This window comes from Filicampus tigris, chromosome 16 (assembly GCF_054856515.1).
Source record: "Filicampus tigris isolate MCC_2025a chromosome 16, RoL_Ftig_1.0, whole genome shotgun sequence".
NCBI lineage: Eukaryota > Metazoa > Chordata > Actinopteri > Syngnathiformes > Syngnathidae > Filicampus > Filicampus tigris.
The window spans coordinates 15170095-15194147 of record NC_141232.1 but is presented as its reverse complement, the minus strand read 5'-3'; the positions used below and the strand labels follow the sequence as shown (position 1 = coordinate 15194147).

The 24053-nt window shown below is 42.0% G+C and overlaps 1 protein-coding gene across 3 annotated transcripts in view; it reads left to right on the top strand.

Moving 5' to 3' along the window:
• Positions 1-24053, top strand: part of grin2ba (glutamate receptor, ionotropic, N-methyl D-aspartate 2B, genome duplicate a) — a 152038-nt gene that overhangs the window by 90302 nt on the left and 37683 nt on the right. For all 3 annotated transcript variants that reach the window (XM_086055120.1, XM_086055119.1, XM_086055121.1), the window contains exons 5-8: positions 202-345; positions 2486-2756; positions 8484-8676; positions 20370-20484. In XM_086055120.1, coding sequence (XP_085911246.1) covers positions 202-345; positions 2486-2756; positions 8484-8676; positions 20370-20484 — 723 coding nt within the window. The remainder of the gene's footprint in view (positions 1-201; positions 346-2485; positions 2757-8483; positions 8677-20369; positions 20485-24053) is intronic.

The window sequence follows — 24053 nt, the reverse complement described above, 5'->3', positions numbered from 1 at the left end:
CAAACTGATTAAAGGGCTCATAAAGGCAACTAATGAAACTCGTGACTGCTATCATTACAAGCCAGCAGAACAAAGGCAGCTAATTTAAAGCACTACCGTCCTTTAAGTACTTGACTGGTATCCATTGTTTAAAGCCAACTACATTAAATCAAAGCTTGGGCCAAATATTGTTCCATAACCTTGCTCTTCTCTCATTTGCAGGATGACGACTCCATGTTCTTTCAGTTTGGCCCCTCTATCGAGCAGCAAGCTTCAGTCATGCTCAACATCATGGAGGAATACGATTGGTACATCTTCTCCATCGTCACCACATATTACCCGGGGTACCAGGACTTTGTCACCAAGGTAACGCCGCCATCACTGTAAACGATTCGTCCTGGACCTGCTTTGTGTGCGACTCCTCCATGAAGTTTCCAAGAAATTGTTTTCTGTCGTGCAATCAAAACAAGATGTTGCATGTTTATCGCTTGGTGGAGATAATAATGAACCTTTTTGGAACTCACTGTCCATCCAAGTTCAATTAATTCGTGTCCATTCACATTTCCAGTCAATTAATTGACTCCAGTGTCCAAAATGCCCTAAATTTAAATGCTGGTCCTCACTGTTCTTCCTTGCATGGATTGGCACCAAACATTTCTCCACCTTTCCACTGAAGTGCTCCAAAATTGATTGTCCGGGTCGATAATGATTTATTCCAGCTACCTCAATGGTGGAATGAGCTCCGTCTTTCCATCACTCACCATCCTCAAGCCATAAAAACCTGGATAGACTGTGACCACTCCTTTAGTACCTTTAAAATCATTACAAATACCTACTAATTAAACGTCAATTGCTGGTATTTTTTTTTTCTTAAAGTGGAAGTCAACCTGTACAATTTCATGACAAGAATATGTTCTATGCAGGCCCACTAGTCTAAACATGGCATTCTGATTTACATTGCGTTTGTGGAATAAGAGTTAATCCACCCGTTTTTAGCCAACTCAGAGGGCGGCCATTTTGTCACGTACTGCCCTAGGTGTGATTGTGAGTGTGGATGTTTGTTTGTCTCTGTGTGCCCTGCGATTGGCTGGCAACCAGTTCAGGGTGTCCCCCGCCTACTGCCCAAAGACAGCTGGGATAGGCTCCAGCACGCCCCGCGACCCTTGTGAGGAGAAGCGGTACAGATAATGGATGGATGGATGGGTTCACAGTTAATTTATTTCTGACAGCCAAAGTTGATCAAAATCAATGGTTCCCATTGGATTCCATAGAAAATGCGTGTGGGTAATTTTTAACCCACTTAAGGAAGCTCGGGGTAGTAATACAAAAAAGGTAAGTTAAAAATGTGAATGGCATTATATCAAAAACATGTTTTTCGAGGAATACCTGGAACATGAAATCCTAACAATTTTTCATTGCGGATATATTTAAAGAAAAAAACTTCATTTTTGACCCACTTATGCATCTAAGGGTTAAGATAAAAAAAAACTTTGTGAAACTGCAGCAAAGTTGTAAACAAATTAGAACAAAAATATTAAAACTTAAAGAGCAGGTGCATTAGTCCCCTGAGTTGTTGACAAAAATATAACAATAACTAAAACTGGTCTGTAAAACATATTGCATCCGCGATTTGTCGGTGCTGTTTGGACTTCTTATCATAAGGAGGCGTCTGTAATTGTCAATGAAGTTTCACCTCGGGTCCCACTTCTTAGTTTGAACTGCTCATTCAGGGGCTTGTGACGGCGATTGCAGCAACAACGGCGAGGCACTGTTGGCAAAGGATGTTTTGTTCTTCTGACTCTTCCTTTTTATAGCCGAAATATTTTCATATTTTGGATGTTGCCTTTCTTTTGGGGACTAAGTCCACTGCCTCTTCTGCCGTCGTCTCCTCCTCCATGAGAGTGGAGGGGGAGGGGCCGGTGACTGATTGGCAGGAGGGAGGGGGTGAGCGAGACAGGCTGTGTAAGAGCACGGAGTAGCTTGCTGCTTTTATGAAGCAAAACAAAAGTTTGCGTGTTCTAAGAAAAAAGAAAAGTTAAAACATCGATGTCCTACGATGTGACTATCGCGCATGCGCACATCGCAATCGCGATGTTCAAACGACACATGGTGCAGGCCTACAGTTACTCAGGGCTCAGGTAACGACTATTCACTGATTACCTGTTTTCTGTGATGTCATTTTGAGTCGACAGAAGTGACAAAATGGCCACCCCCAGAGATGGCTAAAAACGGGTGGATTCTTTGCTTAACTCATATTCCACAAACACAATATTATTCAGATTGCCATGTTTCGACTAGTGGGCCTGCTTAGAACATATTCTTGTCAAGATTTTTGGGGTGTTGATTTCCTCTTTAAGTTATAATATGTTTCATTGTTCTCACACAGTATTTGATAATGCAGAACAACATTGCACTTGGTTCTCTAAGTTGAAATTGATTTACACTTCAGACAGGGTTGGTAAATTAGAATTTAAAAAAACAGGTCTTATTTTTCTGCCCCCTCTAGATCCGGAGCACTATTGAGAACAGTTTCGTGGGCTGGGAACTGGAGGAAGTTTTACTTCTGGACATGTCTGTAGACGACGGAGATTCGAAGATTCAGAACCAGCTAAAGAAGCTCCAGAGTCCCGTTATTCTTTTGTACTGCACAAAAGAAGAGGCCAACACAATTTTCGAGGTGGCCCATTCGGTTGGCATCACTGGTTATGGCTACACGTGGATAGTGCCCTCGCTCATCGCTGGAGACACTGACGTAGTACCTGCGGAGTTCCCAACAGGTAGGAAATGTTGATGCAGTCTTCAAATTTTGAAATAGATGACATATTTGCTCACGAAGGTCAGTGTGGGAAGGCGATTTATCTGAGTAATTTGTAAGATCAATCATCTTTTTCGTTCAGAATGTCTTACCGCTAATCAAAATAGGCCTTAGTAGCTACCCATATTTTGTCACATTTTGTTCACCTTCAGGCGAAGACATTCTGAATTGAAGCAGTAGACCTTGGTTTTGTGTGTTATTGCTTGTTTCCACCTCTCGTTATTTCTTGTTACTAATTCAGAAACAAAATAGCGCAAACGGATTCGATTTATTTGAATGCAGACCTTCGGAATGAAGAGTGGAACTTTCACTGAAACTGTAAAACAGCTTCGAGGCAATTTTTGCCTGCCTCAATGAGCGTATGTACTTGTTATACAGGGAGCTAACTTTTACCTGTGTATCATAATAACATGAAGCTAAAACCAAAACGCTAATTAACTAGCCAATTAGACACATTTGCTACCATCTCCCAACCGAATAACGTTCATCATTTATAGTTTGCTTGGCACTAACTCGCAGTGGGAATCACAGCTTTGACTCGATGTTTTTCCTGTGTTAAAACAAATGGAACATTGCCTGACTTAAGTGAGGGGGGCGCCTCATAGTTCACACTTGGAATGTGCACCTGATTGTGTAGACATGATGTCACTGCTTGTTCCCAGACGTTTCTGGAAATAACTCAAACTCAAAACTTTTTACCTCTGCGTTTTTGGGGACATTCAGAGGTGATTTACTGTAAATGTTTCTGTACCCTTATGTGTGGGCATATGAGTATTTTTTATGTGTTTGTGTGCTCTTGACTGCTAAATGCTCAGACAAGCAGCATGCACTTCATTCAGCTCTTCAAACCCAAGTTTAAAAAAAATAAACAGTATCAGTGAGTTTGTCTCCCGTCCGCTTCATCAAACTTGATGTATGACTGTATCAGTTATGCAAATCACACAAGTTCCCTCTTGATTTATGCAGCCACAGAGAAAATCATGACCCGCTCATGTGGTGCCTGGGTGATCTTTCAGTTCACACTGAAATATTATGAGATGAATCTCATAGGACATAATGACAGATAGAAGACTAAATGTTAGCTACTCATTTAATGCATGATAAATCAAATACAGACTGCTGCTCCAGTATACATGACAAAAAGCAAATCTATCATCCAAGCATATGATAGATAGATAGATAGATAGATAGATAGATAGATAGATAGATAGATAGATAGATAGATAGATAGATAGATATTTTCTTAGCTTATATCTACCCTCATCTGTATAGTTTTGCTGTCATGAATACATGAATTGTGCACATTGGAAATGGGAGTAACTTGTGTAACGCCAGGGAACACTTCAGGGTTTTGGACGCCACAGCCGTGGGCGGGTAGGGCCGTGGTTGGGACACTTCAACCCTCATGATAATTAAAAAAAAAAAATCATCGCCATAATCATAGCTCAATTTAAGGATTTGGAATTAACATCCAGGCCATGACAAAGAACACAATCTGTATCAAATAGATACATAAAATGTCATATTTATGTAACATCTTAGTTTGCTTTGCAATAGGGTAGATGGACGTGCATTATATCTTATGGAGCTTTTCTTTTTCCTAAAAAGGTAAATAACGAAACCAATCTATTTGAAATCCCTTTCCTGGGATTCCTGCCCCACCACAGTTTGCAGCACCAGTAGTAAACATTTGTTAAATAACATACAACTGTAACAAATAACATTAATAATAATAATAAATAGAATAAATAACAGCTGTAGCTGTTATCAAATGCGCTATATAAATAAAGTTGTATTGTATCTAAAGGTGTACCTAGTGAAGTGTGTGTGGCAAGTGAATATAGCGCAACATGACCTCAAGCGCTCCTATATAAGCATCATTTTATCATCTTTTAAATATTGCTCTGCATGAATCACCTTCATCTATGAATTAGTTTGAACCTTAAATTGACAAAAGCCACATTGGAACAAGAGGGGTTAGTCAACAATCAACTTCTGAAACTTTAGGGTGAAAGTACAGTGAAGTCTTGAAATACGAGGAAAATATGTATTTTTCATATACCTGTACACTTCATGCGTGTTTCATGGCAGCAGCAATTTGATCCTTGAACATGGTATTTCTATGGAAAAAAAATTGCTCAACTTTCGGAGGTTCCACTGTACATTGTGTGTGATGCTCTTGGTGAATCCACTGGTTATGGGCTCATTAGAAGGTGCATGGTAATTCGCATACGGAGGCACATCTAATATGTTGCGCCATGTGTGGGATCGGCTACATTAAATTGCCAAGGTAGCACTCTGGGGCGGGCTCTTCTCTCCCCCCTTCAAGCCTCCATTTGCACTGTACCTTGACTTGAGTTTTCCTTCCCTCTGACACCCTCCTCTGCTCTACTTCAATCTGCTGTTGCCTTTGCTTGTTTTTCCTCTTCTCTTTTCTCTCTGACAGCCTTTTCGGCCTTTCAAATAACTGTCAAATAACCACACAGCTTCCGTCGACTGGACTAATATCACATAACCACCCAATCGCTGAGAAATCGAAATTAGCTATGGGGTAAAATAAAATGTTGCCAGTTCATGCTCCTCTCCTTGAACACTGGCGTGTGACATGTCTGTGTTGTGACATTTTTAAATATACCCTCAGAGACGTATTTCCTGGGTCCAAACACATAGCGCACACACACAAACGCACACACATTTATTTTACATCTCATGAAAGCTAAAAGCTAATGTTAAAGCAATAGGCAATTGAGAGTGAGCGAGTGAGTGCGTGTTGGAAACGTGTCAACAGTGTGTGGTCCTGGAGGAAGGGAGCTGTCAGTGGTGAGGCCCCCACGAGGGAGGCAGTTTGCCAGGCCGCCTGTCTATTTCGGAACACTGACATGCTAGCGCACTGGCTGACATGCGGTCATACACTGTCACACGGATGTGGACCATCTGATGGAGAGGGAGCGGGGCAGATTAAAAGGCAAACTGAGTGACAGATAGCCTGATAAATTGTTTTGAAGGCACCGCGGTCTTAGCTGGGAGCCACGTGACCCCGATCCCAGAGGTGTCTGAAGGGCCCAAACAAGAAGACCACTTATAAGCGATCTCCAGAAGTCAGGAGGGCACTCGCAGCTGAGAATTTGAAAAAGAGACAATCCTCCTCCTCAACTTTCCTTGTTTGTGGCATCATTGATATTGAGGACCCAGAATGTGTTCGGTTCACATTCACTTTCAAATCTTAAACTGATAACAGTCTAAATTAGGGTTGTAACGATTCACTCAAGCCCCGATTCGATTAGATTTTCGATTTTCAGTTCCCGATTTTCGATTCGATTTTTAAAAATTGCTACCATGCTTGTCCCTGCACTAGTGTGGTTCTGCAGCTATCCACAAACACAATACGCAATGATGTTTGGCGCAAAAGCATAATTTGATCTACACATTCAAAATGTGCTATGCATCTGGAATGAAAAAAACGTTTCAGGACATAATTTTCTCAATGAATTTAAGCAACTAAATTTTCTATTAATCAAATTGATTACCCGATTAATCGGGGCAAATCGGTTTGAAGTCTATTTTCGATTAATCGTTACATCCCTCGTCTCAATTCAAAACGGTGATTTTGTGTATTATATGATGGGGTGGATTAAGGTTAGTATTTTCTTTGAACACCTGCTAGACCAACACATTTAAAATGCTGTGGAACCTCTGAGGTGAAACACCATCTGTTCTGGCATGCCAGCCCACCTCAGCATCATAAAGTCTTTACTAATGCCATTTTTTCCCCTTACATACTGTATGTAATTCAATGTGGTTTCATCACTGAAAACACAAGTAATCCAGATAACTCGTGATTTTTGTGCAACGTTTTAGAGGTATGTTTTCGTGTAAAGTTTGGTCAGAATTTGAAATGTAGGACACCATTATTTGCTAGCGTGGTAACATTAATTAAGGTATTGCTGAAGCATATGTTTTGCTCCAGCTGTAGGGTGTCAAAGCTATGATTGGACAAAAGGTTTTTATGTTAACTTCCACCTTGATAAGTGAACTTTTTCTTCTGCATATAAAATAACACACTGCAGGTCAGAGCTCGGCATTCCGCCTATGTGAGGGACCGATGCGTCTATCCATCTATGACGGATGCCCATTTTGTAGGCGATAAACGATAGATGGGAAACTTAAACAAAACATAGTCGGAATCCCACTTTTCCATATATGTAATCGTTTATCGTCTACTTTCGCTTCTGTTTACCGTTGGCCGCGGCCGAGGTCCTCAAAGGTCCAAAAAGGTCTTAACAGGTCCTAAAAGGAGATGCACGCATTCAGTCCGGCCGCCGTGAGGCTACCACGTCACGGTCAGTCTTTAGTTTCAAAAATCGGGGAGTGGTAGTTTGTTGAAGTTGGTAGTCGGAAACACTAACGGAAGCCTGTTTAAAATGATAGGCGGACCGGTCTATAGGCGATTACGATTTGGTCCGGCCGGACAAAATGGTGGCTAAACGTATGGCGGAGGGGTACCCCGGCTGTAGGCGGAAGGCGATGAACGGACCGCATATATTTAGTAAAATAGCTGTGATGCTGGTTGACAAGTGAGCATGCGGTGTTTTCGGTGTAATATTTTTTTCCTTTTGACAAATAAAAAATGTTTTACAAAATGTTTGCAATGTCCTGTGATTGGCTCGCGACCCATCTAGGGTGTAGCCCACCTCCTGACAAAGTCACCTGGGATTGGCCCCACCCTAATGAGGACAAACGGTATAGAAAAAGGATGGATGGATGTTCACAAAATAGACTCTGAACATCTTATTGCGCCAACCTTCCAAAATCCTGACAGACCAAAATTACCCGTAATTTCGACATGATATATCTGCTGTGCTCAAATCAGTTTGTTGCAGAAGCCATTGTGTCATCAATTACTGCACACTACTTGTCACGAGTTAATCATATGAGGTCAATAACATCAGATTATACCAATGGATCTCATTATCAAAATGTCAACTGTATTCTAATATATGGAGCTAATTTTCAAACTAAAACAACCCCCTCGCATTGTGTGACTTTCAATTATCACAGATGAATGCCATACCACAAATACATTACATAATTCATCAACAAAATAAGTTTTCTTTGCACGTAAAACGAAAGCTCACACCACTTTGCTAGCAGAGGTGAGCATCTTTAATAGTGACTGGATGGTGTGCAGGTTATATAAAGGAAAGCACTTCAAAAAAAAAAAAAAAATGAAGAAATGTTCCCAAAGCGACAGATTGTAGAGAGAGAGAGAGCAGCATTCAGGCACACAGAGGGATAAACAGGATAAACAGGCGCACAGACAATGCAAAGGCTAACAAACAGAGCGCGAGCGACAGTGCTTCAGACTGACAGATGGACAAACAGAGCAAGGTGATAGATGCGCAATCGCTGCATAGTCTACCCTGCCTCTTGGAGGCTGTCCAAAACATGTCCTCTCTGTCGAGTCGAGCAGAATGATCAACGCTCTCTTCCTGTTCTGACTTTCCCCATCTGTGTCTCATCGCTCCTCCCTGTATGATCGCTCTCACCTCGCTCATCTCGCACTGTTTACCTTTCAGATTTCAATCCTTCCCCAACTTCCGCGCTCAGTTCAAATAAATCCGTCTGCCGCCTTCTGGATTTTCCCATCGCGCCCTCCGATTGATCTGTGTGTGCTGTTTCTTCCATCAAGGGCTGCTGTCGGTGTCCTATGACGAGTGGGACTACGGCCTCGAGGCCCGCGTCCGCGACGGTGTGGCTATCATAACCATGGCGACCTCCACCATGATGATGGACCGAGGACCCCACACCTTGCTCAAGTCCGAGTGCCACGGAGCTCCTGATAAGAAGACCCCCATCTCGGGCAACCCTAATGAAGTCCTCAGGTGAGGAAAGAGAGACTTCCTTTCATATATTGTATTATATGACTTTTTTATAATGCCCTCACGTGCCATGTCATTGGATGAATGCGATCACGTTAAACCATTTCCCTCCAGCAAAATCATACACGTGCCTGACATGTTAGCATTTTGCTCCCTTTAGTTCATTCGGATGACGACATCAGCGTTACATATCTGCCATGTGTGCGATTTGGATCAGGTTCGGAGTAAGTCCGGTTTGACATTACGGTTCAAGACGCTGCAAACACAATTTAATATCATTTAATATCTAATAGTAAAATACATATACACCGGTTTATGTATATGTTTTTGATCACGGCGTCATCATTTGTTGGCTTTTTGACTGTAATTTAAAAGCAATGAAAAACCCTTACAAAATAATTCTCAAATAGATCAATGAACACTGAACCGCTCCCGCCAAAATTAATAACGCTTAATTTTGATTGACATTACCGGAGAAGTATTCATTTAGTAATGTGTTTGTTATTGTGCTTTCATTTCATAGTATTGTCAAGCTGCCCTGCATAATATTGAGGGAATTGGATTAGACATCATCCTGACTCTCCAAACCCAATTAGGGGTAGTTATTAAGATGCAGCAATGGAATGAGCATGATTTACAAACTGCTTTGTTTCTTTCCTGGTTTCTATTTATTCCACACAGTTCACATTCCTGTACGTGAAACAGACAGGCATTTTTAATGCATATGTTTTATATATTTGGCTATGTAGCTAAGTAGGGCAAAAAAATACGAGGCACAGCTGTCAGTACAGTTCTACACCAGTGCAAAAAGCAAGCACAATATTAACATAGCGTTACTAATATGCAAAAGTGTCAATCAAAATTGGGCATTATTCTCTTTGTAAAAGCATTGTTTTGGGTACAGTTCTATTACTGTGCAGGTGTTCCTATTAAAGTGGCTATTTAAGTGGAAATCAACCCAAACATATTTTCTTAAAGAATATGTTCCCACCAGGCCCACTAGTTGAAACATGGCATTCTGATTTAATAGTGTGTTTGTGCAATATGAGTTAAGCAGCAAAATCCAAACGTTTTTAGCCATCTCAGGGGGTGGACATTTTGTCACTTCTGTCGACTGAAAATGACATCACAACTGCTCAGGGCTCAGGTAACGATCACGGCTCAGCTTCAGAAAAACGGTTAGCCGTGATTGGTCGTTATTTGAGCCCTGAGCAACTTCGATGTCATCTTCAGTTGACAGAAGTGACAAAATGGCCTCCCCCTGAGATGGCTAAAAACGGGTGGATTAACTTTGGTTCCACAAACGCAATATTAATCAGAATGCCTTGTTTCAACTAGCGGGCCTACATAGAACATATTCTTGAAAAAAACATGTTTGGGTTGATTTCCCTCTTTAAATCAGGTTTGATGAAACCCCCTGTCTTATGTACGCAATTGCTTTTAACAATGGTCTTTCAATTACTCTACATTGATCGCAGTGATGCACAGCACAAACTCTTCCAAACAGCATAAATAGTGCCCGGACGCCCTAGAACACCAAAAAGTTGCAACAGATGCTGATGCACATACCCAAACACCTTCATCCCCTGCATACTGTGATCATCCACCCTCCATGTAATAATAGCCTGCCCACACAAAAGCCCCCTTCATAGACGCCTTGCCGTGAAAATCCGACCCCGCCCCCTCAGCTGTCCGTCTCAGCGGCAGGCCTTTTGAAGTGGCTGTGAAGCGCAGCGCACGGCGGCACTTTACTCTCCGCGCGTCCTAATTGGTCCCAATGGCGTTTCAGTGGGCAAACACAAACCGCTGTCATGCCGGGCTCCAGAGCTCGGCACAGAATTCTATTCAGCGGGGCAGCGTCACCTCTCAGACCCTCTGTGTGTCTCCTCTATCGTGTCTCGGTGCGTGTTTTTATTGTAGTCAAGAAAGTCCGTGAAAACTGACGTCTTGGAGCAGCTGCGCGGTGTGTTTTTACCTCCGCTTGGTATGGTGGCCAACATATGACCTCAGTCGGACAACATGCCTCAACTCTTTCCCCGCGAACGTTATGCTGCATCTCTACTTCTGAAAACGCAGCTACACTACGCAGTGTCCTAATTTTCCCTGCGTCCTTTTCCTTTCCTCCTACTAGGTCGCATAGTTTCGCACATTTGCCGTCACTTCAGTGTCCTTTTTGCTCCGTTCTCTTCTTTTATGCATGTTCTCTGTCAGGCTCTGTTCCACAACGAACTCACGGGGCGCAACATTAAGGACGCCTGCGCAATCTGTTATCCAAACAAAACAGTCGCACGGAGTAGAGTGCCGACCTCTGCCGACCTTACGCGCATAGCGTGGGGCGGCCAGAGTGGGGCGGCATGGCTCAGTGGTAGAGTGGTCGTTTCCCAACACGGAGGTTGCGGGATCGATCCCCGGCCCTTGTGATCATGTCGAAGTATCCTTGAGCAAGATACCGAACCCCCCAGTTGCTCCCGATGCTGCGTCATCAGGAGGTAGATGAGGTACACTGTGAAGGGCTTTGAGTGCCCAAGGTAGAAAAGCGCTATATAAGTGACAGCCCATTTACCATTTAACATTTACCATATCTTATTTCCAGGGGTCACTGATGGTGTAGTGGTACACGTGCCTGAGTTGTGTGCTCAGTGACGGTGTCTGTGTGTGTGTGCCCTGCGACTGGCTGGCGACCAGTTCGGGGTGTAGTCTGCCTTTCGCCCATTGTCAGCTGGGATAGGCTCCAGCACCTTCCACCGTGACAATGTACAGGATAAGCGGTTTGGAAGATGACACATTTCTTTATCTTAGCCCACCACATCCCTGCTTGAAAAAGCGAGTGCCCATACAGATTCTATTTTATTTTTACTCGAGGACAAAATGCTGGTGTGAGATCATCATCACAATCTTCCTCTGACAATTGTGTCCTCCCCCTTGTACCAAGACTGACCTGCAAAAGCAAACATGGTAGATTCAAAGAAAGACGAAAATGCAGGAGTAGAACAAGAAATAGAAGAGCCGCTATCTTACTGTAACTGCTGACGACACTGCGGTTGCAAGCTTTTTATTGTGGTGAATGACTCGTGAGACAACTTATACAAACACTCAACTCAAACTTTGTGTCCGGCAAAAGCGCTCAACTTGGTGTTGACCATGTACAAAATGATTCACAATGGTAACGTTTTGAACAGTATTGAACAGCTTTAGCATGTACGATTGTGGGTCCCAACCGTGTTCTGAGCAGATCCAGGCGGAAAAATTATTGCAAACAAAAAAAAAACAACTCATACACTCTTCACCACAGGATAATTGGTCAGAATAATCTTTGGGATAATTAAATGATATGGGTTTTGCTAACTTTCATCAGAAGTTAGATTTTCCACACTTCAGGTAAGTGGTGAGTGTAAAACTATGTAATTAAAACTGTAGGGCTGAAACGAGGTCTCGAGCAATTCGGGTTCCTCAGTTCAAAATAATGCTTGAGGCAGAAATCCAATTTTTCTAGAAGTAATCTCCCGTGTAGTCGCGGTCCACAATTCACAAATTCACCTACATTTTTATGTGGTGCCTCCCCTCACCTGTTTGCTGAAAAACTATTCACATTTTTAATGATTTCCAAGTGCCACAAGTGATACATCCTGACTGAGAGACAAGGTTTGTATGTGGGGGAGGAGCTACTGTAAATTTAGCTTGGGTCGTTAGTGTCAGACGTTCAGAGAGAGTCTTTGCCATATGTGCATACAAATACAGTACATGCGCATTTATTTTTCATGGTGGTTTTAAGATGAGTTTGTAATAATTTTAAACTGTTGGGGTCAGAGGTTTTGTATATTTACAGTTTAAACTATTAATACACACTGGCAGAGCGAGAGGGGGGCCGGAGAGGCACTGACTCCCCCTATATGCTTTGACCCACAGGTATCAGGCCACATAATTGCCTTTTGGGTATTTGGGGATTTTTTTTTTTCCGGGAATTTTTTTCCACATTTACCCCCTTCCATTGTAGGAACACTTGATAGACATTCCTCAGTATTTTCTGAAGAATTTTCTGGGTTTGTAAAATATATCCTTGAGATATCCTTGAGATTATCCACTCCACCACCCCCCCCACCCCCATGGACCCCCAAGAAAAAAATCCTAGATTTGCCAGTGTTAATACAGACAATTACTGTGTAAACATTTGAGGGGTGTTAATTTTGTTCTCCATTCACAGCAGAGCTGATCCCCATTTAAATGACTGTATGTTGTACCGAACGTCAAACAAATCAATTCCCAGTCATAAACATGAAAAGTTGCTAAAAGGCCATTGATACAGCATTGCCGCCATCCTCTTTGTGGAAACACACATAAGAGTTTTGTCAAGAATAATTGATTCACCCCATTATCTGGATCCAGCACTTATACAAGATCTCTTTCGGTTGCGCAAGTGTGCGCAGTGAAGTGGCTGGTAAGTGTGTGGTGCGCTTTCCCCTTCTCCATCCGCTCCACTGTTCCGCAGCATCACCAGAGCCAGCGTCTGTGCTTCGGACCCGCAGTTTTATAATCAACTTAGCTATGTTGTTGATTAAATCAGTTGCAAGCACCGCAAAGATCCTTCGCCCCTCGCTGCTTTAACTAAATTTGTGTGGCGATAACCTTTGTCTTCAAGTGCTCAATCAAGAGATCATCAATTGGATACAGTCTATGAAGTCGAAAGTGAACGGCCGCTCGCCTGGTTGGCCGAATGATAGTTTGCCTGCCGTCCGTGCATGACGGTTCGCTACTAAGTGAATCAATGGACGAGGTGATGGATAAAGGGTGCACGAGAAGAGAAACAACTCAATGAAAGGCAGAGTCACTCTCCAGTGAACTCAAATACCACGGGGAGGAAATAAACAAACGCGAACACATAAAAATGTTTCCGTGCAGGACAGCGGTGTCGCTGAATGGTTTGGTGAGGATGAAAAGGATGTGAGTCATATGCTACGGCCTTTTCAATCACCCCATTTCAACATAATTGAACACTTGTGGGAGATTGTGCATTACTACCACCATCTTTCCAGCACCAATTGAGAGCATCTTTCCCAGATTGTTTCTCCCCCCCCCCCCCCCCCCCCCCCCCCCCCCACCGCCCTGCTGTTTAGGTTGCTCTCCCCGCTTTGTTTTGGATTTTCTCTTTCATTCGCCACACATCTGTAGCTCAAACGGACCTAATTATCAGACAGTCATAACTAATTCTCTATTCTATGAAAGTCGGCAAGAAATAAGTCCTGAAAACAAACCATGGAAAATTGATTGAACCCAGCTGCAGAAAGGAAGACTAATCGTCAAACTATGGGAATTGGATTAGAAATTGTTCTGACTCTCAAAAACTAATTAGGAGTAGTTATTCATCTGTAGAAATAGAATGAGTACAATTCAGAAAGCGCTTGGTCTATTTCCTGTTTCCTATTTATTCTGAGCATCCCCATCTCAAATTACCTTCCTGAGCGATAAAACCGCACGCCCCGTTTCTAGTGGAACATATTTTTGCTCAATTGCAGGGAAATCACATTGGTTCAAAGAGAGCAGGCAATCATCTGGAAGAGTTCTGCAGGTCAACAAAACCTGTTTGATTTTGCTTTCAAGCTGTGACGCAGGACTTTGTTAAGGGCTTGTTTCACATTTGCGGCCAAAAGTTTGGCTTTTCCAACTGACTTAGTTTGTACTGTATCGTGTGAGTTTACTGAGGGGAAACAAAAGACGTTAAACTGAGCGGTGTCCGAAGTCCAGCCTGGGGGCCATTTGTGGCAGGCTGCATTTTTTTTTTTTTTACTGTCCCACCACATATTCTAATAATAAAATTAAACACGACCACAAAAAAGTTAGAATGTTCAAAGATGGCACAAAAAACTAAGTGTAACAAAATTTGAATGTTATTAGGTATCACACTTATTTAGGTCTTTTCTTTAAATAAAGCAAATGTTTAATGGAACATTTTCATGTTTTTTTCATTTAAAATTGTTGAAATCAATGTGTTTGTAACAAGCTATCATACAATGTTTTTTTAATTACAATTTTTTAAAATTACTAATCACCAGAGGTCCATTATTGACTGACGCCCGTTTTGGTGAAGAGAGACGGAAACGTGACCCAGACTGTATTGGCTATATATGTACAGCAGGTAGCGGTATGCACCAAAGAAAAAAAACTTTACCATTTAATCACTTCAGATAATGGTTGGATTGATTTTTCATCAGTTGGACCTTTTTTTTTTTAATTTCTGGATTGATGATAGACGGACTGTAATGTAAGCATACTGTTCAGCCTGTTGTTGCTGCTATTGTATTTTAATTTTAAATTGTTCATCATTTAAATTTCAAATGACATGTCTGTTCTCGGTGTTGGATTTTATCCAATAAATTTCCCCCAAAAATGCGACTTATAGTCCAGTGCGACTTATATATGTTTTTTCCCTTCTTTATTATGCATTTTATGGCTGGTGCGACTTGTACGCCGGAGCGACTTATAGTCCGGAAAATACAGTAATTGTAACTGCCAGTTCCATACCCCGCCTCTCGCCCAAAGTCAGCTGGGTTGGGCTCCAGCTCACCCGTGAGCCTAATGCGGGCAAGTGGTGTAGAAAATGGCTGGATCAATAGATACTGTAAATCCCTTGTAACTTGTATTTCATCGCTGTCCTGTGAAAAACACGTGTCCAATTTAGGATTTTTTCAAAATGTTCACGTTAAAAAATGTTTTTCACAGGACAGTAACGATTTACACGACACTTCATTATCTAGAGCCATGATATCCAGCACAAGTAGTGGATGCAAAATTCTGCCTTTACAAAGATTGTTTTTTATTTTTATTTTCCCTTTTACTGGCTCACATTACACTTTGCAGCTACAATATTCCCAATTTTATGGCCGGTGTGTGTATACTATAATTGATTCACAATTCACAATGTTTTTTTTTTTGTTTTGTTTTTTTTTAAACGTTTTAATGGCTAGTTTTAGTATTCATGTTCTTTTGTATCCATACGCAATCAAAATGACGCAACCGGTGCAGGACAAAAAAGGACACAGCACACTATAAGAAGGTCACGACTATAAGTAAATGAAATCCACAGTACACACACCGCCCTGTGGTATCCTGACAAGGGAAGATAGCAGAAGTAAGAGAGGGAGGCAGCGATGGAATCGGACAATGCACAACAGTGTGAGGATCATGAGTTTGACAGCAGGGCCGCTGACCCCGCATGCTGTGGACACGTTCCAAATGAGCTTGAACTTGGAAAGGTGTCAAGTGCTTCTGAAGCTCTGTGGACACTTTTGAACTTCTGCTGCCTCAGTGGTGCCTGCGAAAGAGTGTGTGTTGATAAAGCAGCATTATAACCCTACTGAGCTGTGCAATGAGTATGTGCCATGTGCACCTGCGTGTATGCGTGTGTGTGTGTGTGGGAGTGTGGGTGTGTGTGTGCGTGTGTGTGGGTGTGTGTGCGCGTGCTCTTGACTGGAACGCGATCAGGGTGCTTCTGCTTATTTTTAGTCTTTTAATGCCCTCTATTTTTATTGTAATCTCCTGTTTTCCTCCTACCTTCTTCTCTTCTGGGTTTATTCAGCTTTCTTGTATCCTGTGGTCTTATCTTAACCCCACATTATGTACAGTATGTCACTGTCTGTTTAATTAGGTTACTTCTATGTCTTAATTTCTGTAGTAACTTTATTTGGGATTTTGCGAGATACATTTATACATATGTACAGCATCTGAATCAATTTTCTTGACTATGGGGAAAGTGATTTAAGTAATCATATCAAAAATCAAACAATCCAAAATTTGAACCCTGACTAAAGTGATCGTCTATATAAAGTGGTGCCTGTCTTGAGGTATGTGTAATAATGGCCACACCCCCAAAAACTGTCATGTGTATTTTAATGAGAAAAAATATGACTCCATAATTGTTCTTTAGAAAAACATACTGTAATGATATAATTAAATAAAATTAAGAAGAATTAAAACAGTTTTTTTCACACTGCCTCAATTGAATTCCCATGGCAATGCTCTTTCGGGTGTGCCCACCTTGGCCGCCTGGGGGCAATTTAAGACAGACAGACAGCTGTGTTGTTGTTAGAGACATCTCAACTCCTCTCAGCTCACCAGCACACATCTTACTCATTCTTTGCAGAGGATGAAAATATGACAACTACGGTTCAATTGTCAGTCTACATGTGTTGCTTCATCCTTTATGTTCAATATTTTGCTTAAAGGGTTATAGCAATGCAACATAGATCCCTTTTAGCGTTAGCATTAAGCTAGCAGGCTGAAAGGTTAAGTGCTGTGTTTTTTTTTTTTTTATGAATATACAAAGTGTAATTCTCTTTGTGTTATGTTTAGTTTGAGAGCTGAGCAAATTCAACTGGGAGTGGCATTAATCAGTTGGAAGCCTCTTTTTTTCAAGAACTGTTCACTATTTGTCAAAGTACTGGCTATTGCGAAGTGAGTTGAGGTCACTGCCGTTCGTATCTCAAGTCTCCGCTTCAAAGCGAAAAAAAAAAAAAGAAGTGAATGATAGCTCATATCTTTGCATTATCTTACATTAACACAATATATGACAGTGCTGTTCACACATTCCGTTTCCAATGTCCAGATATACGCATGAAGACCTCTAGATCAATACACATCCAAACACAGACACACACACGTCTACAAAAGTTCACACCTTCCCCACACACTTCAAGTGTGAACGCAGCAAAGGTATATTATTATGTTACAGTCAAAATGTACCGTATATTTTTTTTTTTAACATGGCCACACAGTGACAAATGGCACATTTCCCATATAGGTTCCTCTGTGCAAATCTAATAAGTACATTGTGCCACAGTAATTGCTAAGGAGCGTCATTCATGACTAATTTATTTTGGGGTTAATTTATTGAAACTGGCTTATCAATATTTTACACTCCTCCTCCATTATTCACATGAGAACATGCGCTAAAACGTATCTGTGTCAACCCATGACATTTAGTACAGTGAGTGGCTGTGTGTTAGTTACATTTTGTTCTCCTATGTAACTAGAAATAAGACATTTCATGAGGGAAACAGTGTGACTGGGTCAGTTCTTTTCTGAATGCCTTCCCGTACTTTTAGTTCGACAGGTGGAGAGAGCTGCCGCTCGTCTATTATTTCAACAAGACAGTTCTTTTCATTTGAATTGATAGCGTCAGCAAGATATCAAATCATGGCATTTAGTGGGTGCTTCGTTCAATGTAATTTGTACAATTTCACGTCACACCATAAAGGGAGGATGCAAGTGCAATGCAGTGAGTTACCATGGCAACCTCGGTCATTTAATTTTAAGCAAGGCATGATGACACACAGCGGGACCTGCGGGATCTGACCAAATTCATTGGGTGCCAAAAAGTGGTTCAAAAGTGGGAGCTATCATTTAGGTGTCTTTCACTATTTTGAAAGTGGAAACTTGTAAAACCAAATCATACTGAAAACCATGTAACGATGAATAGAAATGAGATTTTTGTGAGCAAATGTTTGAGCTTCACAGGGCACAGCATTCAACTTGGGCATAATGACTTTTTTATATAACTGAACTACCTTCTTTAATCTTGACAAATTAAAATTGAAAAAGTTCTCAATATGACAGAGTGCCGTTGTACAGTTCTAAGCACACTAATATAATTGGCATATTGACAAACAAATAACTTAATGGCAGTGAGAGCAAGAATATGATGTAAGACGACATTTGAATTTTAACAACCTGTCCTCGTCCCCTCATTTTCTCTGAATCCCATCACACTCTGCCTGTCTCGTTCCCGCCCACCCTCCGAGAGATTACCGTTACCATAGTGACGCAGCAGATTGGCTCGGAAGTCGCAGTGGTTGTGGGTGCCATGGCAACACACATATGCTTATGTTACCGCTGTCAGGGAGGTGTGGGACGCATACGCGCTCGCAAACATGCATTGGCAAACAATGGCCCCGCGTCGTCACGCGCTCAGTCGAGATTAAAGGGGGCCACGGCGTCAAGTCATTTTGTAAATGGCCTTTGATTTATGCAGCGCATTCTGTGCACTTTGTACCGGCGCCAAAGCTCCGTGGGATGGGGGCCGTGCGCGGGACACATGGGGCTGCATGGGACGCCGTTATCCTGAATGTCCATTGAAAAGATCAATATTTAATACAGGAAATCGAATAGATATGCTGGCATTAGCGTAATTGCTGGATTATTACCTAAGGCAGTACATTTTAGTACAGTGCAACACTGATCTAAATAGGTAGGCAGGTAGCTACATACATGGATGGAAAGATGGATGCATGGATCAAGAGATAGATGGCTAGATAGATTTTCTCCTCTCGTACATATTTCATCTACATATATATGGTAGCCATGGTTATGAGGTAGAATGTTTCCATGGAAACTGTCAGAGAGAGGAGGGGGCGGGTGGGTGAGAGACTGAGAGTAAAGGGTGATGAGTGAAAGAATCAAGAAAAAGATTGTGTTTTTTTGTCTAAGTGTTGCATCTTGATATGTCTCCGAGGAGCAGATTGAGTTTTTCGACTCTCTGCTTGAGCACGTTCTGGTTATTTGTCATCTAAGGATACGCTGTTAAAAGGACGTTTGAATTTGAAGCATTTAGAAAAATAAAAAGAATGGGGTTGAACGTTTTTGTTAGTTAAGGTTTAGGTCAGGGGCTATGCATTATGGTAAAGAATGCCCTTGTGAGCATAACGGGAGATGGGTAGCGTATGTTTCGGTGTTTGCTTGTGTGCGTGTGTGTGTGTGTGGGGGGGGGGGGGGGGGGGGGTGTGAAGTGATTTGAGCTCACCTGACAAATATTCCCATGTACACACACTTACACACTCCCACGCACGTTCACTATAATCGCAGTATGAGAGTGTTTGAAATGTTTGTGTGTGTGTGTGTGTGTGTCGCTGAAACGAGGTGAAATTATTTCACCTGACAGGAACAATGCTGCTTTTGCCCGCTTTCTGCTCCTCCACCACACAAACCCTCTGTCGGAAACAGACGTGCTGAATAACACGGATGCGCATCTCCCGCCACCAGGGAATCATTTTAATTCATCTTTCATTCTGGAGATATTCTGTGTGGAGTCATTTCTTTGTTGTTAATTTGTTGGTCCGTTAGTAGAAAGTGTTGTAAATATGAAAGTGTATATGCAATTCAGAAAGGTTCTGCATATTATCATTATTATCACTCCGCCTTTTCTGTGTCTACTCCAGCCACTGAAATGTGGTTCCGAATAGAAGACATTCAGTCACTGAGCACACATAATCTCAAGCCACAACTCCACCAAGCTCAAGTTGAGTTCAGCTTGTCACAGTACAATGTGGAACAGTAAATCCCCGTCTGGCTCGTGCTTCTACAGCGGGGTGTGAACGCAGGATGGCGATAGCTTTTTCAATTACCTAACCACTGTGTAGTCGGGAGACACAATTTAACCTGCCGATCAATTCAAGAAAAAAGAACAACGTGACCAATGAATAAAGGGTTGCAATGGATGACCACCCGTCATTTTGTGGTCTTTTTTATTAAGCAGTTATAAGGACAACAGATGTGCTCAAAGGTATGAGATTCAACACCCCAAAATGTAGGTGGACAGAAAGAAATGCAAATATTACAGGCAAGCACAGTTCTACACCACGGCAAATTACAACCACAATGAATATGCTCAAATCAAATCTAAATTTCTCTTTTCTGTTTTCCTCACTCAGGTACTTAATGAATGTGACATTTGAGGGCCGTAATCTGTCGTTCAGTGAGGACGGCTACCAGATGCACCCCAAGCTGGTCATCATTCTGCTCAACAAGGACAGACAGTGGGACAGGGTAAGTTTTCGTGTGCATTTGTCGTAGCAGATTTGGGTCATTTCAGCCAAAGCAAACAAAGACTACTTTTTGAAATAAAATCCTATCAGACCAACCAAATCGCTTTTGCTCCCTTATTTTGGTCATGCTCGTACGTAGTAATTATGAATTATCACAGTCGAATCATGTTAAACTGTAAGACTGTTCGCAAGGACAGCAAGTTAGTTTAGTGATGGGAATACCTGATGGGGACACAAATATCTCATTTCCTCATCATCACATTTTCAGTTTTGAAGCATTTTAAGCCCAAAGCTTTATAGACGCTGCACTGATTAGATATTATCAGATTGGTGAAGGTGCCTTTGAGCAGCATGCTGCAGCACGTGCACGCGCTCCGGAGTGCTGCTTCTGAATGAATATTTGCCAAAGCTGCTAATTATCACAACCGCCACCATCATTTTAGTATTAGAATATGAGCCCTCCCTGTGCTTGTTCTACCATCTAAAACATGTTTGTCTCACATTATCCGATCAAATCATTTTGATGGCTTTAACACATTTTTGAGCTATTATTAGGGCTTTTGAAATGCCTTTTTAAAAAAGATTCAATTGAAAAACAAGGTGATAAGCTTAATATAAAATATTGACAGTACAGAAGTTAGTTGTGTACTGTCCGCTGGCCACAATATGACACACGCGCAATATGATCCAACACAAGACCCGTCCCAAAAAAATGATTCAAAATTTGTACAAAAATAATAATCGGCAGTTTCGATTGACAGTAACTTCATTTTTGTGGCTGTTGTTTGCAGTTGCGTAAAACTGCACTGCATCCTACTTGTTACTATTTTCCAACCGAATGTAGTCAGCCAAGAACATTATCATTGCGAAATTCTCTTTTTACATTCAGTGAAATGTGCAAGTGTATTTATTGATTTATTATTTATTTCTTTCTTTTTGTAGCCGGTAGTGTAATTTAAAGTGCAAAAGTGCAGTAATAATGAATTTACAAAGTGTTCATGATTTTACATTTTGCACAAGAATACTGTCCACCAATCTGGTTAATATAGAGATACAGTGCAGGGTTGTATATGTACTGTTACTGTGTATACCTGTTTGTGTAAACACAAAATATGTATGTACTGTAGAATATACAGTATGTGTGTATATTTACATTATATATGTGTATATATAGTATAATGAACTGTTACTCCGTCTACTCCCTACTATCTTTTTCTGGTGTTTTGAGGGGGATACCACCTGCCTTAGGGGGACCAAGGGGGAGAAAAATATTGAACGATTGAAGGGCCGAGCAAATTTTCAATTTTCAATATTGAAGTGGTGGGGCCCACAGTGATGCGGGGCCCCCCAAATCCCTGGCAGCACCCCTAACCAGGCTCACTTTTCTTCTTCGGCACGATGCCAGAATTGAGCAAAACTGACAGTTGGAAAAGCACAAAGAAAGGCAAAACTTTTTTTTTTTTTAACTTTTTCAAAAAATCTGTGATCTGGGAAAATGGTATAAAGACAATGACAATAGCCTTTTTTAATTGTAAAGTAATTAAGGTTTAAGAAAATGTCTTGAGCAGATGGAAAAAGTCCAGATGTGATAGGTCATAGGTGAATAATCCTGAGATGCACACCCTAAAATAAACCCGCAACACACCGCCACCTGTAAAGTCACCGCATGCGTCCTCCTCCTCCCCGCCCTTGTAGCTGACTTCTGTGACTCTTCCTCTTCTCTATTCTTTCTATTTCTCTGTCTTCTATGGCTCCAATCTATATTCTGTCCTCTGATCAGAGAACAAGGTGAGCGTCTCCCCTTCTGTCTCCCCTGCCTCCCTTACCCGCTTCTTCTTCGCAGCCGCTCTCGCGCCACCGTTCTCACTCATGTTTAATTCTCAGCTTGACTTCCAGCTGAACTGCTTGCGTGGATCCTAATGAGTTCCGGCTCTTACAAGCGTCCTTCCTGGCACCTTTTGAAGGAGTGAGAAGACTCTGGAGCAGGGGGTCACCAAGTCCGGTCCACAAGGGCACCGATCCCGCATGTTTTCCATCTCTCCCAGCTGCAACGCACCTGATTGAAATGATCAGCTCATCAGCAAGCTTTTCAGAAGCCTGATAACGGTACAGATCATTTGAAACAGGTGTGTTGCAGCAGGGAGGGATGGAAAACATGCAGGGTAGGTGCCCTTGAGGACCGGACTTGGTGACCCCTGCTCCGGAGTGTCCAGTCATGTTCAGCCCCACCATCTCCGTCGTTGTCTATATTCCGCTGCCTCATATTTGTTCATAGATGAAGGCTGCACTGCCCCCATGAGATGCGCAGCCTCAAGTGGTCCTACTGCAGGCAGCCCCGCCAAATTCCCTGCAGCGCAATATGTGTGCGTACATATTTAACAAGTGTGACGACTCTGCAAACTGGTGCCGTAGCTCCTGTTACGGCTCCGATTCGCATTGTGTGCGGCCTCTGATTGGAGGATCCATAACCATTCCCACCTGCATAAGTGGACTGAATGCACTGGGACACTTGAAAGGGCATCGACAGAGTATCCGAGAGGGGTGTCATGTGACCGGAAACTGGGGAAACGGACTAATTGATGACTCTTGGTTGGAGGAGAGCCACATGGGCTTGGCCGGTCCTCCAAGCGTACAGCTGGACCCTCCACCGCAGAGGAGGCAGTATTTTGCATCTGAATGACCAGCTGGTCATGTGACTCTTGCGCTCCAGCCATCTTCCGTCTCGTCTGTTGCTGCTCCTCACAACAGAATTTGGGTCTACCTGCTCATCCGCTCTCTTCGTTCTCATTTAATCCTTTCACCGTCCCTTACTCCTGATCTGAATTCTCCTCTTTTCTCAGTTTCAGTCTTGTCCTTCAGCTTAACCTTCCAGTCATTCTCAGCTCAGGGTCCTTGTTCTCTCTCTCCTCTCTTATTGTTTGCGTTGTGGTCGCATTTGACAAAGACGGGGCTCCAAAAGAAACAAGTAATAACATCATATGTACTATACTGGGCAAAAGTTCTTGGCCACCATTAGATATGTATAGTGTTGTTTTTACCACAGCTGTAATGACGATATTTAAGTAGAACGTCAGTCAGTGGAGCGCAGACCTCCACCAAGGCCGACTTGTGGTCAAAAGTGAAATAGTAGATTGCCTTCTTTTTCTTTGTCCTTCTGTTTGTTCACTATAAGGCGACTTACAGGTTCACGGAAAAAATAATAGACTGATTGGGGGTTGTGATTGATTACGATTATTATTCTAAGGCGCGGGCAGTCCCATTCATGCTACAATGCCTTAAAAAGGTGAAAATAAATCTGCACTTTTATCCAGATCCTCACCAAAAATGTCTTCCTTGGCCCATGCATCTTTTTGTCCTGCTGTAATCTTATATATATATATATATATATATATATATATATATATATATATATATATATATATATATATATATATATTGGTTATATATAACCAATAAAATCAGTCCTATTTCTTATTTCACAATGTTAGCGCAACAAAGCCTCTGAGTTTTTTACAGTACTGTATGTGTGGAGCTCTTCCACTTACTGCAAGTCTGTCTAAAATAACCCTC